This window comes from Leptinotarsa decemlineata, unplaced genomic scaffold, assembly GCF_025532065.1.
Source record: "Leptinotarsa decemlineata unplaced genomic scaffold, Ldec_3_MD MMD2_tig00001064_RagTag_RagTag, whole genome shotgun sequence".
In the NCBI taxonomy this organism is placed as follows: Eukaryota; Metazoa; Arthropoda; class Insecta; order Coleoptera; family Chrysomelidae; genus Leptinotarsa; species Leptinotarsa decemlineata.
In genome coordinates, this window is record NW_027412558.1 from 7,539,803 (window position 1) to 7,558,254 (window position 18,452).

An 18,452-nucleotide genomic window follows, 5' to 3' on the forward strand; every position below is an offset into this window, starting at 1 on the left:
TTGTTGAGTTCTGAAAAAGGTATATGAAGAATTGTTGCCTTATGATATTTATGTTATTCTGTTGTCTAACACAATACCTGATTTTTTTTTTATTTAGATTTCAATCCGCATCAACCACACAGGATTATTAGCGGCGGTACATATGAGATACCTACAATTTATATCAGTATACATTGCATTAAATTAAACACATGGATCCGTTTGACATATTATATGACATTATTCCATTCGCTATTTAGTGTGGTGCGGTTTCTATCCGTGCGTTTCTATCCTACTGGTGTTGTTGCCAAGTGAAAAGGTGTTCCACTGTTAGGTCCATGTTGCAATTTTCCATTGCAATATGAATGTAGGGTAATTTGTACATTTGAGATAATTTCGGGAGATTAATCAGTAAGTCTGACACTGAATTCTACGGTCCGTTATTGAAGGATATATCTTCAACAGCATACCAAGCAGACCATGGATATCTTCAGTATAATTTCACTAAAAGCTGTGAAATCGCCTGCGTCTATTCCGTTCTTGCTTTTTAGAAATATAGGTCAGATGAATATGTTTTCCCTGTACACTGTCGCTTGTCACGTTTCACCTTCATTTTCGAAATATGTTCTCACATATAAAACAATCATTTTTGGCTCTCTAACAATGCGTGCATGAATTCGTCATGAATAATCTTGATTTATGAGGGGCTATTATTCAGTTTTCAAGATAAGAAAAAATGAAAACTATGGTTTGACAAAATTAAGTTTTAGAGAAACATTAAGCTACAGCAATGAATCCCGTTGTATTTGTTACAATTTTCGCATTGTTTTATAGTTCTCGTCATACAGATGCATTGCAAATTACTTTCATCCCCAGTGTTGTGACTGTTAATATGGGCGACAGTGTTTCGGTCAGCTATGAAATCCGGAATTATTCCCATCAAGGTTTGTAAAAATAATTATTCTCCTTCAAAGCAACTCATTTGCCACAACAATTATTTCAAATTGAGTTCTTATGTCGTATGTATATGTTTCTTATGATTGTATATGTTACGGTAAAAGTGGGTATTGCGGAAAATGTACACATTTTCAGGTAAATGTGCACATTTGCTTCCTCGTTTGGGTAATGTGCATTTAACTAACATTTACAATTTCAAATAAGGGAAATGTACATTGAATTCACAATGATCATGTCGTTTTGGTAAATGTGAGCATACAAAATACGAAATCGCAAGTGCTATTAATGTGACCAAGTTGGCAGAAGTTTTAAAATATGTTCAACTGATGAAAAATAGAGCTTTTCATGAGGGTATAAAGCATTATTCGGAACAAGAATGAAATTGGGTTTGAAAACATCAAATTTACCTATGTAATCTGTTGAACTGGAAACAGAAGAAGAGTTAGAGCAATTACTAGAAGGAGTACACAGAGCTAATTCACCACATAGCAAAGTCGCAGAAAACGATAAATTTTTCATTGAAACGTTAGATATAATTTTGAATGATGGTTTATTATGCAACCAAATTGAAGATAAAGATGGAAGTTTTGAGTTAAATTCTGTTTTGAACGAGAAGAAAATTTTAATTGATAATGCTTGAAAGAAAGCAAGGGAAAATTTAGAAAATCAAGCTATCAAAACGTGTAATCTTTCGAAAGAAAAATTTCCTGCTGCTGTGATTGGTGACAATGTTACAGTTTCCATTCCAGACGTTGATTGTAGTAAAATCGATCCAAAAAATTTGATTTCCGTTGTTTTGTCTAGAGATGACGAAAAAAATTTATATGAATTAGGAACTAAACAGAGAGTTTCAAAACAATCTTATTCTAGGCATGAATTCGCCATTTGCAAACAAAAGTTTATATCATACGAAGGTGTTCCTCAAGATGTTGAGATATCGTTAAGAGAAATTATAGTAATTCAATCCCTTACTGGTGGACAAGGTTTTGAAAGATGCATCTGTAGAGGAACATGTTCCTCAAAAATGCAGTTGTAAAAATGCTGGAATATTATGTAATTCCAGGTGCCACAATAGCAATTCTTGCTCGAATAAATAAAACTTTTCATTATGAAATTTCTATATGCTTCTTTATAGTTTTATAAAATTCAACTGTTACAATAAAGAAAAGTATGTTACTATTATTATTTGTTTGATTCCCATCGTATTGGTCCTGAAAAACTAGGACGAAAATTGTATTTACGAATTTTGGGATCATAACCTACGATATATTATATAATATGCAAAGAAAAGTATGCTTTGTTTGTCATTTACATTTTTTAATTAAAATATTTTTCGTTAATGAAGCCTTTTGTATTATGTTTATTTAAATAAATATTTTTTTATTGCAACAACATTTTTAATTTATTTGTATTCCAACTTTTCTTAAAACATGAAGGTAAGAGTATACATTTACCAAAACGTGAAGGCAAGAGTACACATTTGCCGGGAAATGTACATATACATTCTATTCAGTTCACATATATACCTAACTTTTTGGGAAATGTACACATTTTACGGTAAAAGTGAGAATCTCTTTATGACTAAGTATCAGTCAGTGATGTAATCATATCTTTCCTGTTTCGAATCTTCATTCATTTCACAACAGTTTAAAGCCGAAATTTCGAGTTTTAGAGTCGTAATTTCCAATAAACAAATAATAAGAATATGTGGCCCTTCAGCTCTTTCGTAAGGAATAACCTAACCTGATAATTTTCCAACTTCGAAACATTCTAGGCTGTGTCCTGTTCAGTTTCATCATTTATTAAATAATTTGTTTCTATAATCGCTAAAATGGAAAATGATGATGTTAAAAAATACACGATATTATAGGTAAGGTTAGGTCCAAAGTGAGTAAGTCTATTCGACCCTCCACTGCAACCCGTAAGGGTTTATTGTGGCTCACACATATTCACACTCGACCAAATAAACCCATCTTCTTAACGAAGCCGATTAGTTTGTGTGGTAAGTGGTCTTTCAGGTCAGATGGTGAGAGTACGGCTCTGCCGAACTCTAAAAACCTGATTCCGTCCACAGCGGGGCAGGCACAAAGTGTGTGCTCTGCTGCTTCATCATTTTCCAAACAGAGGCGACACACACTGTCTTCCGACAGTCCGAGACTTTGCATATGATGATTCAAACGACAGTGACCTGTAAGAAGGCCTGTTATACATCTTAGTTAATCCCTACTGTAGTCCAACAAATGTTTGGTATCAAGCTTCGAAGGGTGAATAAACCCCTTGGAGTGCGCCAATCCTGGAAGATTCTGCCAGAAGTCCATAAATCTTCTTGCAATCCAGATGTTCAATCTTTGTTTGGCAAGGCCTAAAGCGATGCCAATGACAGGTTCTGGTCCGTAGAAGCTACTTGCAACACCCTTGTTTGCAAGCGAGTCAGCAGCCTCACTGTCTTCTAGACCAGTATGGCCAGGAACCCAGACCAGAGACAATCTGTTAAGTCTTCCTATCGAGGAGAGTCGTTGTTGGCAATATGCTTCCGATTAAGACGTTTGCTCGGTAGGAGCCAAGAGCTTCCAACGCCGCTTGACTGCCTGGGAATATTTTTATTGATTTGTGTATGATGTTGGATTCTTCCGATCTCTCCGCACACAATTCAATAGCGTATATTTCCGCTTGAAATACAGTCGCATAGGTTCCTAGGCAGGTTGATATCTGTCATGGGTCTGCGACTGAAAACACCTGCACCGGAACCGGAAGCTGTTTTTGATCCATCTGTGAAACAACAACTATCTGCTCTTAATATTTCCTTCTCCCGGAGGATCCAGTCCTCTTTACTCGGGAACAGTACTTTATAAGGCAGTTCGTAGTTGACAGGTGTAGGCATAAAGTCAGGGGTTATTTCCAGTGTCAACCAACAGTCTGTTGCATTCTGTATTAAATTGATTTGTGCAATTGGCAATGTGCACAATGGACTGCATATAGAGTCCATCTAGCCTCTCTCTCCAAAAAATCGGGAGAGGAGGTAGATCTAGAAGGAACTCCATGGCCGCTGTTTGGCCATCAGAAGCCATAGTCGATATTAAAGATTTCTTTTTGTGACTTAATGATTGGAAATGCATAAATTCCGATCATTTTTTCTACTTACTCCTTCCTAATCAATAATTGAAATGTATTACTCGCTACTTGCTAATAGAGTGTGCATAAATTCACCTTAACTAAACCATTAATAAATCAAGAAAACCTGGACCAATTTAAGTGATTTTTCATTTGCTAGGTATATTCTCCTTCTAGAATAGCTGAATAATTATGAAAACTTTCGAAAAATCAAACAATATTCTAATACATGCTAAAAAGTCGCAAAATCGTGTTAATTACACCACTGGACTGATTTTCATGATTTTTGATTCGTTTAATTTGCCTCCGCCCCCCCGGTAAAACAGAATACCTAATAAAACATTTGAAAACCGAAGATTTAAATGAATTGACGAAACTCGGTTTGTTAGGTTATGACAGATACCAAGGCGCGCAAAGACGACTGAGGCTGTGATTGGGGTGTGACATTTGTGGATTTATGATCGTATGGATAATTGTTATGTCATAATAGAAGCAAAATCCGCAATATCCATCACAGTGTTACTTGCCATGCTGCGAGTAAGAAGATCAAATCTTTAACAACGAAGCAGAATGCAATTAGAATATGAAATATTGCGGATCAGATCACAACAACGTTGTGGCACAGTAGAAAGCAAGCTATACTGTGGTTGTAGGATCAGTTCACTGCAGATGAAGAAGAAATCGTACGAGAGAAGCGCCGTGTTCAGTGTTGCCAGGTCCTCTGTTTATGAAGTAGATCTTCTGTTTTAGCTCTCAAGCTACTGATCTACTGTTTGAGAGTTGAAAATATACTGCTGACCCAGTTTCTTGACTGTAAATAGTGGAAATTAACATTTATGTGATATTTATCTATAGTGTTTTTTTGTATCAATCTACTGTTTTTCTGACAAACTGACACTATTGTTCAAAAACGATTGGAAGTGTCTAGAATATTTTTGTCAATGAAAAAGGAATATTTAGACATTTATCTTGATAGAATGACCTGTACTGTTGGTTTGTACTGACAAATTTTGGAGCTGATCTGTACTGCCACAGTTTTCGCCATTTTTTGTGGTTCTTCAATACTAGGCTAATTCTCTCGAACTTGAAACAAATTTTGGTGGTTAGGTGAACCTAGAGAATATTTTATATAATGAATTGTTAAATTGAGCAATACCCATGTGTTGCTCCGATTTATAATATGAAAAATACCGTTGCTTACTGATATATATTTCATTTAAATTAGTTGTTTGTTTTCAGCTCAAGAAAAATGTATCCTTTATAGTGAAAATATAAACATTGCTTCTTTGGAAAATGAAACATTAGTTTTGAAACAAAATGGAACATTTGAAATAAACGGAATATTTTTAGGTGAGTGAAGCAATGGTGTTAAAAAAAAACTAGGTTTATATTAATTTTTCAGGAAAAACCTTCCTTTTATGCAAAAGTCAACAAAGGAACAACACAACAGAAACTATTGTAGAAGTCATAGTTATTCGCAAAGAAAGAATAATCGACGTCATTTTCACTGCTTCCGTAGCCAGTTTAGTGAGTTTGATTTATATCAACTTTGGGTGTGCTATGAACTGGGGTGATTTGAAACACATTTTGAAGAAACCCACAGGACCTATCATTGGCTTTTGTGGGCAGTATATATTCATGCCATTGGTTAGTCTAGGCTTAACTTAAGATTAAAATAATTGAATACTTACATTATATTTTTCAGCTTTCTTATGGACTGGGAAAACTGTTGTTTCCGACAAGCCCAGCAATGCAACTTGGAATGTTCTTCACAGGGACCTCTCCAGGTGGTGGCGCTTCAAACCTTTGGACACTACTCTTAGACGGAAACATCAACCTTTCCATAGCCATGTCCGCAGTTAGCACAATCGCAGCTTTCGCAATGATGCCCTTTTGGATTTTCACACTAGGTCGATTGATTTTTGAAAGCGGAAACCTAGCAGTGCCCTATACGCAAGTTTTTAGCTATGTTATAGCTTTGCTGGTTCCGCTGGGTATTGGATACCTTATCCAGAGATATTTGAGAAAGGTCGCAAATTACTTGGTCAGGATTATGAAAATATTATCGATTTGTTTGCTAATATTTATTATTATTTTCGCTAGTGTGACGAATATGTGGTTATTCAATATATTTTCTTGGCAGGTGAGAACAAACAATAACAGCAGTTTTGATGTTTTGTTTCAAAGTTTCTTTACTATATGATAATAATAATTGATTCTACACATATGGTAGAATGGATGAGAGGAAAGAACAATCTATTACAATCACAAATGTAAAAGGTATTTACAAAATTTGGCAGAAAATAACTTTTTTATCAATACTCTGAGGAAGTAACTTATAGAATTTTAGAATTCATACGAAGTTCTTGAAAAATATTCTTATTCAAAAACACCTTCACAGATCACCTTGATCCATGATGTTTAGGGAGGTTAATTACTCTTCAAACAAACTTTATATCTAGAACTGAAATTCAAAACATTCATCTCTTCTAACATTCCTACTCCTACTATTATTAGGCAAAATCCTAACGGAAATAGTCGTAGAAGAATTCCCTGAGTAATAGCATGACGGACATTGCAATATATCCGACGGAAATTCGTGCAAGTTCTCCCACATAGAAAATGTTAGGAGAAGCTTTCTGTTTGTCCAACAGAAGGATTTCTCTCAAATCAACCGAGAGATCACCTATAAAGGGGTCACGGAGTATTTTTCAGGACAGTATATGTTAATGATATCTACTTCTCTCATTAAAAATGTAACCTTCTCTTTATAAAAAATTGTGTGCAGTAACAAGAAAAGTCACTTGAGGTTTATAAAACGAAAATTCAAATAGTATAACAGCAAAGCATCTATAGTAGTTAGAACGAATTAAAATACACCACAATGCAGATACCCCAGTTATTTTGACTTTGACTTGAAAATTGATATATTTCTGTCATCTTCCATCGAGGTATCCAATTTGAATGTTGAATATTTTAGATCCAAGGTACAGGTAACTTTTTTATGTTTTATGTTCCAAAAGAAGCAGGTATCAATAAGTATTTTGATTTAAAAGAAGAACCATGATTTTGTCGGTTCAATATATCATTATATTGGACGACCATTTTGATAATAATAATATTTATTATCCACTCGACAACGTAAATTGTGAGGGATTCGTCAGATACACAGAAGTGTTAGAATCATTTCATCAACTAAAAATACATTGAAATATGGACGAATATAAATTATTATTTTTATCTATCAACTTCCGATGAAGAGTATTCCATAAATAAAATTTTCATAGGCTTATCCTTAAATCTATTTTTGAAAACAGGTCGGTAGCCGGGCGGTTCGACGTGGGTGCTTCGTTCACTCTCATTCGACCGATGTGTGAGTCGATGGTTCAAGCCGCAGGCTGAACAATCGATTTTCCCATGATAGGAATCACACGTTAATAGGTAAGACCTCGTTAGTCGTTAGCTCGCTTAGTTTCGACTTCTGAGGGTTGTCGTTCGTAGGGGCGCGACAGCTGGTTAATGGAAAAACAGATTGAAACATATTTAAAGTCGGCGAATTGGTAATAAAGTTCGGTAACTTATTGAATAACCGTGGCCCTACGAAATTGGGGCATTTACGTTATATTTATTGACGCCTGTATATTTTTAACAAGCTCAATTTATTTGAATAAACATAAACACAAAGTTCAAAAATAAATACACAGCGAATAGTTAAAATTTTAAAGTGCACACACGAATGGGAATTAGATACTTTTGCAATTGCTCTGATAATTCTTTTTTGTACTGGAGAGACTTTATAAGTGAAAGCGGATCAGTTCCAGAAAATTATTCTTTATTGCCGGCTCATCTCTATTTGTGTGTAATTGACAGAAATAAGGTGCTGCTCATCCAGAATAGTGCATAGATTCGTAAACATGTATATCGGTGTGTTCAATTTATAAAAAAACATCTATTTAGTGATTTCTGAAAGATAGGTTTTTAACGAAATAAATTCCAAAGAATTCAATCATCACATCTCACTTAATTCAGCTGACCCAAATACAGATGTTGAGATGAGACTTTTCACTGAACTATCTGATTGCATCATTCAGTATATACTATTACTTTTTGATGAAAGAGCATTATCTAATTTTTCAGATATCACAAAAGCATAAATGTACACATCATCCACAGAGATATACCTAATGTCATTTAAATACAATAGGCCCTAATACGGACCCTTGCGGTACCCCACACTCTACTTCCACTCAATTGAAGTTAATATGGTGCTCTACTGAATGGTCACATTTCTATCCAGTTCAAAAGTTCGTTGCACATTCCGTATTGGGCTATCTAAATAAATTTTGGACGCAATCGAAGCCCTGCTCAGATCGCAGAATACCCCAAGAGGGCACTCACCTGCCTCAGTATATTTCACGATAATGTGATAAAAAGAATTAATGGCCGTAATTATTAATCTACTGTTTCTAAATCCATTTTGATTCCTATTCAAAAATCATTTCCAAGAAAAAAAACTCAATCCAATTTTTAACAGAGACATAAACTGAAATTTGTTTGTAATTAGACACTTAATTTCTTTTTGTTTTCATAAAGAGGGGAAAACTTTACCAAACTTGTAATTATCGGGAAATATTCCAAAAAGGTAACAGGGTTTATAATATATTATAAAATCCTTTTAAGAAAAAAACTGGGAACTCTGTCGAAGCCTGAGCATTGTTGAGTTTAAAGCCTATTCATATGTGAATTAAATAATTCCTATTCAGTTTACGGACTCAAAAGCAAAACTTCTGTCAGATGTAACTCAATATCATTAGTTAAGTTAACCTACTAAATAAGGACACAGAGAGGTGAATGCTCATATTCAAAATTTTTATTTTCTTCGTTCTAATATATCCCTCTTCGGTACACTCATCAGGCTTATTTGATTCAAGTTTCTTTTCAGATAATCGTAGCTGGTATGGCAGTGCCTTGGATGGGGTTCCTGGCAGGATTTCTAATGTCAAAATTTTTAAGACAACCTCCACCAGATTGTACAGCTATTGCCATTGAAATCGGGATTCAAAATACAGGAATAGCAATATTTTTACTTAGGTTCTCTCTGCCACAACCTGAGGCTGATCTGACAACTGGTAATTCAGAACTTTAAACAGAACAAGGAAAATTCGCTAAACATGCTGATTTTTGTTTCAGTTGTTCCAGTATCTATCGGAATTCTCACACCGTTTCCTCTTCTATTTTTGTTGATATACAAGAAAATTTATGCTAGGTGAGTATTCAACCTTATTACTTCAGGAGACGATTATGTTTTTTTAGATTCTCCAGATCAACAAATAGTTCCACAAATGACCCAGGATCAGTGGCTACACTAAAGATATGAAAAAAACCTGCTATATATTCAAACAGAATGGGAGTAAATTTTTAAAAACATCATGTATTACAGTGGCTTGCCACGTTGAATGAAACTATGTATAAAATGGAATGACGGGTTTATTATGTGTAAATTCTTCAATGAGTACAATTAACAGATTCCTTTCGTAAACAATATATCACAATTATTAGTACATAATTTCGCACTGTAAAAGAAATCACATCCAAAATCACACGAAGTATTAATAAATATAACTGCTATTTCTATCTACTTGGTATGTATAAAATGCTATCAAATAAATAAGATATACAGTTGTTTCTAATATTGTAAGCTCTCAAAATTCATGTAAACTTTTTGCTAAAATATAATTATATTTAAAACAATCAGGATATAAGGCTTATCTCATCTACAACAAACAAAACACTAACAAAAATCGTATGAATGAAAGACCTATTTCAAAAAAAATTATATATTCTTGAAAAGCAAAGGATTGCCGTTTTCTTTGATAAAATCGTTGGTATTTGTTTGCACCAATTTCTGGTAAATAGACTGAAGAGGAACATGAAGCAGTTCTATCACTTTCAAGTATTCTTGTTCTGAAAATAATGTTTTTGAAAAAATCAGTTAAGTTCTATTTCAAAATTTATGAATCTGTGCTACTGAAAAAGGTATAAAACAATAGTTTCAACGATAGTGAAATGAAAGTAAAAGTAAAAACAATAATAACTCTTTACAAATATATTCAGATCTTGCAAAAAAGTTTCTTTCAGATATAAATTGGAAAAAAAAGTCCAAAATGAATATGAACATTGACTCACACACTAAAACATTCATAATGGAATTGTAACATAAACAAATATAGTTGAAACATTTCACTTACATTAAAATCTATTAAATTTCTGCTGATGAAGAGATATAAGTGTCTTGTCCCGGAACTTCGAATTACATCGAGATTTTAAAAGATTTCCATGTAAGTGAAATTTTATCTCAATATTTAGGAATCACACGTTAAAAGGTAAGAACTCGTTGATCCTAAGCTCGCACAAGTTTCGAATTCTGAGGGTTGTCGTTCATAGGGTGCGACAGCTGGTTAACGGAAAAACACATTTTAAAAACAGATACAAACAGATATTTTTTCATCTATTACATTTTGTTCTTGTGAATGATATTTGTTTCAGTTGCATTATGAATGTTTGGAGTACTAATGTGATGTGCTTGTCCATTGCCCATATTTATGAAAGTATTTTTTTCAGAGAGACTTATTTTCAGTTTGTATCTGAAGTAAACTTCATGTATGATCTACACCTGTTAGTCAACAGTTTTAATTTTAATTGTGTTCTTTCTTTCTTTGGAAGTTTCTCAAATTTTTTGTTGAATGATGGAGAAGTAAAAAGCCAGAATGTTTTTTACTTCTACACGTATTTTTTCCCTAGATTGATACCAGTAAAATGAAATTGAATTACAGAAATGATGTGGAGACGAAATAAGATTGAATTGTATACGACAAAGTCATTGAATATCCATCACATTATAAGACAAATGATTTAGGTAGTTAGTTTGAATGATGATATGGTCAGTGTTTGCCGAGAAAGTTTTTTTAGGTACCTGATGATATTCAAACTCAAAAAATCGAAATCGGTTCTCAAATTGACAGAACAATGGGACTTTTTATTTTTTTGCAAAACAAAACATTTTAGACCTCTTTTCAAACATCGAACAAGGTCTACAAATGTCTCTTTGAACTAGTAAATTAAAATTTTGGTACTTTTTTTTCAAAATTCATTTCTAAGCACAATGTTCTAGAGAATTATCAGAAATCAATTAAAACTGGGCACACTTCATTTCCTAATATCGACAAAGAATAAAGATGGTTTTTTTCAAAACTGAAATACAGCAAGGCTACATAGATATCAATTCCTGCTAAGAAATGAAGCAGGGACTTTCTGACTTTTGTGCTACCGTAACTTTGTTATGCAGAGAATTTGCAGGTAAGTTTGAAATGAGAGGTGGATTCTTTTAGAATACATTGAACAAATTTAATGAAAAATCAAGAAATGTATCTACCAAAGTAATATTATGAATTGATATATAACTGGTTTGGCTTCTACATGTAGTTATTGGATTCTCAACTGAATTAAAATAATGAAGTTAAAATATTAAAGCACTCACCATTTTCTGCTGTAACTACTCCATGCCTAATGAGAAAATCAAGGGCGACAGGGGTGCTTGTGGTTTTGAAATCTTCTGCCAGAATTTTTTCTAAACATTGATGAGCTGGAACTAGCTCAAAAGCCTCGACTTCACCATCTGCATTCTCTGGAACGAAGTCAGCCGGAAGCTCTAGATCAAAAACAAATTCTGTATTTGGAAAGAGGCCTCTCTCTGATTCAAAGAAGAATCTGAAATAGAAATAAATTCTTTAGCAACTAGGCCTGCCTAAAATGCCTTTTTTGTGTTTTTAAGTAATGGCATAGTCTGGGGAAATACTGGAAAAAGATTTTTCAACTTACGAAACACATCCTGCACTGCACAAGTTTCTCAAAAGGTGGTCTGGAACAGAAGCCTCTTCCTCAGCTTCCTTGAAGGCAGTTTCTAAGATACCATGACCAACAGATAATCCTCCTCCAACCATGTTATCCCATTTCCCTGAAATAATTCATTATTTAACCTAGTGATATGGTATAGCTGAGTTGCGCTACAGAAATGTATCTGGTAGCCAAATAATTTCAGTAAGGAAATGTGATTTCTGTGTGATTTTCAATCTATGCTTCCAGGGTAAAATCATTAATTTGCATCCAAATAGACATTCATTAAATGTATTCTGTCACTGAATAAATTATTTCAAACTATTTCTATAATAACACCTGCTTAATAAAAAAAATCAAATAATTTCAATATTGAATAAATAATGGACAATCAGATCTTGGATGAATTGTAAATAAATTGAAGAATGATTGAGAACGAGACCACCTTATCTACAATTTTCATAAGACAGTCTTAATTTGATTTACCATTCAATCAGACATGATCAAAGCAAAAATAGATAGTGAATTTCTTAGGAAAGGTAAATAAAAGTCAACAATGCATTATATATAAACAAAAACAACACTTGTAGTAAGAAGAGGTTCGATGAAACTATTTACTTTCGTAATTATTTACATTCACGAATATTACTTCAACACAATCTTTGTTATCTTCAATAGTTTTGACACAATTCTTTATTAACAGCATTGTCAGGAAATTTGTTTCAATTCAAACAAGTTTGCCATGGTATCGTAGTACACAAACTATCTTATAATTATTATTCAATCTGTTTAGAAAATAAACGATGTCTTTGTTTACATACATTGATATATTCCCTATTTTGAATCAACTCTTCCACAAAAAAGTTAGATTATTTTTCTAATTGCAATATTAATGAAATTATATAAATAAGCAATTGCTGTGTGATTCTTCAATGGGCTTTTTGACTCCGACATTTTTTATTAATAGATTATTTGAAGCATTCTTAGTTCTACCAACTTACTGCTAACATTTCACATGCAGATACATTAGAAAAGCCCACCTTGAAATGTTTACACCTTTTGATCTTGAATAACTTTTGCATTTTATAACCAGATTTTGAATATGTTTTAACTGAATAGAAAGAAATTTGTCTCAGATGAAATCACACAAAACAGACTTCTGCTAAGTCTGATTTATAAACACACTTTATTAAATAATTCATGAATTTGAATAGAATTGTGATATCAAAATGAGTGAATAAACAATGTATGGGTAATGAGCCAAGCTTACTTACAGGATGGTTTTGTGAAATTTGTTAACATTTCAAGGTTTTTAATGCACCTGACAAAAACACGTGTTTTGCTATACAATGGCTTCTTCAGGAAAATGCACGCCTGAAGAAACCAATGTAAGGCAAAACACGTGTTGAGTTTTTGTAAAACTCTTTGATGAAAATCTCACAATAAAGTGTTTTTTGAATACGTTATTGGTTTTTCATCAAGTATCGACCGATTCCATCAAATAACTTACCAGGCCATGTTTGTTTAGTAGATGAACGTTTTTGAAACCACAGACACAATCCCATCACAGGGTGTCTCACATATCCATTTATATCCACTCCGTAGTTTCTTATTCCAAACAGACAGGTGGCAGATCTGTCCATTTTTAACAGACTCTTGGAATTAAACTCCGTTTTCACTTCATAACACTAAAAAATTTAAATTTCCCCAACAGTTGTTTGGAGAGTAGATGTGCAGAAATATGTCACAATCTAATATCTTACTGAAGAATTGAAAACATGTAATTGAAAAATATACAAAAAGGCCAACAGTCAAATCAGTTTGATGAAAATGTCGAAGAGATATAGATAGTTACTGAAAAAGAAAATATCTCGAACAAAATTCAAAATTTTCACCTCTCATCAATGTTCCAGCAGAGGGCTGGAAAGTGACTACTTTCCTGGCTAATACCACGACAGGTGTTACATATAATATCCAACAGATAGTTGTACAAGTTTGATTACAGAGGAAATCCTTCAATATGCTTGTCATTCGTCCAAAAGGAGTCAAAATATGACATATAGATTGGTTTCAGAGTATTTATCCTTATCAGTGCAGGACAGTAACTTCAAGAGGACTTTCTCAAGTATGACAGAAAAAAAAACTTTCAATGAACTGAAGTAAAAAATGATATACAAACTTCAAAGAAAAAAAAAACAATTTTGAAAATGAAAGATGAAACTGGAACCTCTATCGTAGAATAAATCCAAAAGAAGCAGTTTTCCCAACCACCAGAACTGAAACACTCTTCTAGACGTGTGTTACACAAGGAGAATAGAATAGAACAGGATATCCTTTATTCGCCATAAAAAAATACAATAATATTATAAGGTTTTGTCAAATATCATATACCATAAGAATACCATAAAAACACTAAATGAATAAATAAAAAATAAACAAATAATGAAATGAGATGTGAACAATTTCAATATAAATATCACTGTCTACGTAATTGTAAATTCAAAATATTAGTTGGTGTTGAAGTCAAATGATAAGAATTCGTCGATACTATAAAAAGCGTTTTCCAGGCAGATATTCTTCCTATAAATTGTAAACGAGGCTACACTTAAGTTTTTTTATATCTTCTCGTAGTTTATTAAATAAAATAGGACCAGAATAATTTTTCGAAAAACGGCAGTGATTTAGTCTTGTGAATTCAATTTTAATCTGGTGTGATTGTCTGGTGTTATGTGAATGATAATCGTTTTGATTCAGATATAAGTGAGGATTTCTTTTTTACATAATTTATACACGAACAGACATAAAGAAAAGGTAATGTAAACATTTTATTATTAATGAATGTTGTTTAAACGTCTTCTTGATAACCCAGTTTGAAGATAACTCGCAAAACTTTGCAGTCCAAACACTCTTTTTGCATGAGGCGAGTGCCCCTAGAGTACTAGACTATAAGATATATGGGACATAAAAAGTGAATGATAAGCAGTAATAATGGTTTCGATAGATGAGATACCCATTAAACTTCTTGTAATATAAATGCTTGTTGCCAATTTTTTGCAAATAAAATCTAAATGTTTTTCCCAAGAGAGCTTTGAATCCATTTGGAATCCAAGAAATTTAATCGATTCATTTTGGTCTATAGGCAGTTGTTTGTGTGTAAAAAAGTAATGTTGCGTTTTATTAGTATTCAATTTTAATTTATTATTTGTCAGCCATCTATTAGCATTCGCTTCTGCTACTTTCATTTCTTCAACCACAGCCTCATAATTTGTATTTTGGAGCGTTAATGATGTGTCTTCAGCAAATTGAGTAATCAGAGTCATATTCAGTTTTGAAATCAATCACATAAATCAAGTATAGAACTGGTCCCAAAACCGAACCTTGGTAGACTCCGTTTTTTATTTCATCAGATACCTTATTATTCAAAAAAACGTATTGTCTATGTTCCGATAGATATGATCTAACAAGGTTAATTGAGTTTTCCTCCAATTTTTCAAGCAGAATTTCATGTGACACACAATCGAATGCCGCCTGAAGATCGCAGAACACTGTTCCTGTGTGGACACATTTTTGAAATCCTACGACAATTTTATCTACCAGCTGTATTACAGCGTCCGTGGTTGATTTTCCGTTCCGGAAATCATATTGGTAATCTGGAATGATGTTATGTACCTCAAGGTGTTCTACTAACTGCAATTTCAGAGCAGCTTCAAATATTTTGCCGATTACGGGAAGTATTGAGATGGGTCTCAGTTTACACAGTTCTTCGGCATTTTTTTCTTTCGGTATTGGGATCACTTTAGTAATTTTAAGGCAATCAGGAAAAGTTCCGGATTTTATTGCTTCGTTTATCAACTATGTTAAGGGTGAGATTATGATATTTTTGATTATTTTTATTAAAAAGATATTTAGCTCATAATAGTCAGCACTGGTTTTATTTTTCATTTCATTTATTATATTTCTAGTTACGTTAAAGGTTACTTCCCTAAATTTAAAGTTTGGGAAACAGTTGAGATTTCCTGGCAATGGAGATGTTACATGTGATTGGGTTTGTACTATACTGTGATATATATCGTCTGCTTTGTTAGTGAAGAAGTCATTTATCTCATTTTCGTTTAGTTTGATTTATGTGTGTTTTTTTGTTTTGTCTCCCTCTCTTCATTTGTGTAATGACATGCCCAAAGAAGCCGTTGTATGGCGAAACACGTGTTGCTTCATTATGAGATTTTCACTAAACTGTTTTACAAAAACTCAACAAGTGTTTCTCTATACAATGGCTTCTTAGGGCGTGTCTAAGAAGTCATTGTATGGCGAAACACATGTTGCGTTTCTGTAAAACTGTCAAATGAAATTCTCACAATAAAGTTTATTTTGAATACGTTAGGAGATGAAGTTTTCTTCATCGCCAACTTGATTGGCGAATCGCGCGTCGAGAAGAGAATTGCATTTCTGGTGATTGGGAAAATTTTAATACATTTTTCAAATAAAAAATGTTGTCAAGTTTATACGAAGATTTGATTAGTTATATAACGAGATTTCAAACTATATTACTTTTACTTTTCATAACTCTTACTTAAATGTGTTTTTTTGAGAACACAAGTTAACATAATTCCACAAAGATTGATTGTAATCAACAAATGAATTTCCTATGTATTTTTTAACCAAATCACAGTATAAATCCCTCTAGATTGTGGGAGTACATAAAACTCTAATCAACCAGATCGTGAATCATTTGGTTGACTTCTAGGGAAAAAAATTGTTTAGACTTTTCAGGAGGAAATTATGTGGCAAACATTTCCTGTCTCCTACAAAAAAATTTAAGAAGTAATTTTTATTATGTGCACATGTAAGTATGTACATTTTCTCTATATTATACTCCCGCTTTCAATGTTCACAATAATGAAATGAGGTTCAAAATACTGCATTAAAGTCAGTTTGTTTTTACCAGTCACATTTTTTATGTTTATTTTTTTTGAGGCTTTTTTGTTAAATCCAATATTGGGTTCCTCCCAATTGATTAGGATATTTGGAGTTCTAATGTAATTAAAACATGTGATGAAATTTAATATTGAAATTTCAATTGATAATTAATGTGAATGACTGATATACATTTAAATAGACAGCCTTGAGATAATCAGACAATTTTACGGAACTGCGAATGTTAATTGACCTGACAATTAAAACTATAGGTGAGGGTGATAGTGGCTACAACCAGCCTAAATTTTAATTAACACTATTAATTAACTTTAAAATTGGGGATTGGCAAATCATTTCTTAACATATCATCATTGATTAATAGTTGACAATAATGTTAAGCTACGCTGAATGTGGTGGCCCTCAAAATATTTGTGACAAAATATAGGTGTTGCAGTTGAACTTACCTCTTCCCTCCAACCTTTAAGAGCAATAAAAACATTTTCAGCTCTAAGCTCCCTCAAAACTTTGTCTACATGATTACTTCTTTCTTCGTAATCTCGAAAAGCTGGATTCAGTTCCACATAGCCAGAAGATACTAAAAAAACCTTCAAAAAACTGAATAGAGAATTCCCAGTTATTGATAATTGGTAATTACCTCGGGATATCTGAGTAACTCTTTCATAACTTCAGGTCTGACTAGGCCCACTTGGAATCCTTCGACTAGGAAGGGCTTACATTCAGAAGCCTTGAAGCCTGAAAGAAAATTATACATGGGTGTATCACTAAAGATCAATATATAGCAGCCATTCAAGTTTTCCTCTGAAGTTATTAACGGTTTTATAAATGAACAATGTCGAGATAGGTATTCACCAACTTCCAAAAGCGCTCATATTTACCTGACAGATAGAAACTATTAAATTTTTGAGCAAACTTGAAGAGGCGAGACATTTCTGTTTTCCTCTCGTATGACAAATTAGGTACTGTGTCTGACAGATCCTTATAAATTTGAAGTGTATTAGTTTCAAAAGCAACTTTTTATATTTGGTTGGTATCTTTAGGCATATTTTGTCGAAAAACACAATTGTAGATTAATGACGAACTAAGTCATCAACAGATCGCAGACGCAGTCCAAAATGGTTTCTTTCTCTCAAACTTTAAATATGATTGTGAACTACCACAAAAATATGGAAGTTCTTGATCGTATCCATGATACGATACTTTGCTTCATCAGTTATTGGTACGTACGAGTAGCAAAACGCGACTTTATTAAAATTTATGATGAAAATGCTATAACTATGTATTATCATGGATAGTGTTATTAATTTTCAGCAACAAGTAATGGGAAAGAGTGGTAGATTAATTGATAATAGCAATGTATTCTGAAACAAGAATTTCATAGGTAGTTACGACTCGCCTCTTCGTTCTGATATCTAATAAAAATAGTTTATTTATTTGTGATAGAAAATATAATTTTTGACAAGTAATTTGCATTTATTTATAAAATTACTATTTCAGTTGAAATTGTGTTTTGAAATTTTCAAAAATGCCTAAACCCAATGTTACTGCTAGTAAATTAAAAAACATAAGTTGTTGAGACT

General features: G+C 33.0%; 2 protein-coding genes across 3 annotated transcripts; one reads left to right on the forward strand and one right to left on the reverse strand.

The window, feature by feature from the left end:
• The first annotated feature begins 224 nt into the window (after positions 1-224).
• On the forward strand, positions 225-11,758 carry LOC111507853 (ileal sodium/bile acid cotransporter). Of its 2 annotated transcripts, none has more exons than XM_074175608.1 (7): positions 225-923; positions 5,287-5,397; positions 5,450-5,694; positions 5,753-6,091; positions 8,990-9,176; positions 9,238-9,313; positions 9,361-11,758. In XM_074175608.1, the coding sequence occupies exons 1-7, from the start codon at positions 770-772 to the stop codon at positions 9,422-9,424; spliced, it is 1,176 nt and encodes a 391-aa protein (XP_074031709.1). In that variant the 5' UTR covers positions 225-769; the 3' UTR covers positions 9,425-11,758. The 2 variants fall into 2 exon arrangements, with proteins under 2 accessions (XP_074031709.1, XP_023018993.1); XM_023163225.2 differs by having other exon boundaries at positions 228-923; positions 5,753-6,190.
• Positions 9,517-17,909, reverse strand: LOC111507865 (uncharacterized). Its single transcript, XM_023163246.2, has 7 exons — positions 17,751-17,909; positions 17,510-17,607; positions 17,319-17,459; positions 13,451-13,628; positions 11,926-12,061; positions 11,585-11,814; positions 9,517-10,011 (listed from the first exon to the last, which is right to left on the reverse strand). The coding sequence occupies exons 1-7, from the start codon at positions 17,800-17,802 to the stop codon at positions 9,881-9,883; spliced, it is 966 nt and encodes a 321-aa protein (XP_023019014.1). The 5' UTR covers positions 17,803-17,909; the 3' UTR covers positions 9,517-9,880.
• Between the last annotated feature and the right edge of the window lie 543 nt (positions 17,910-18,452).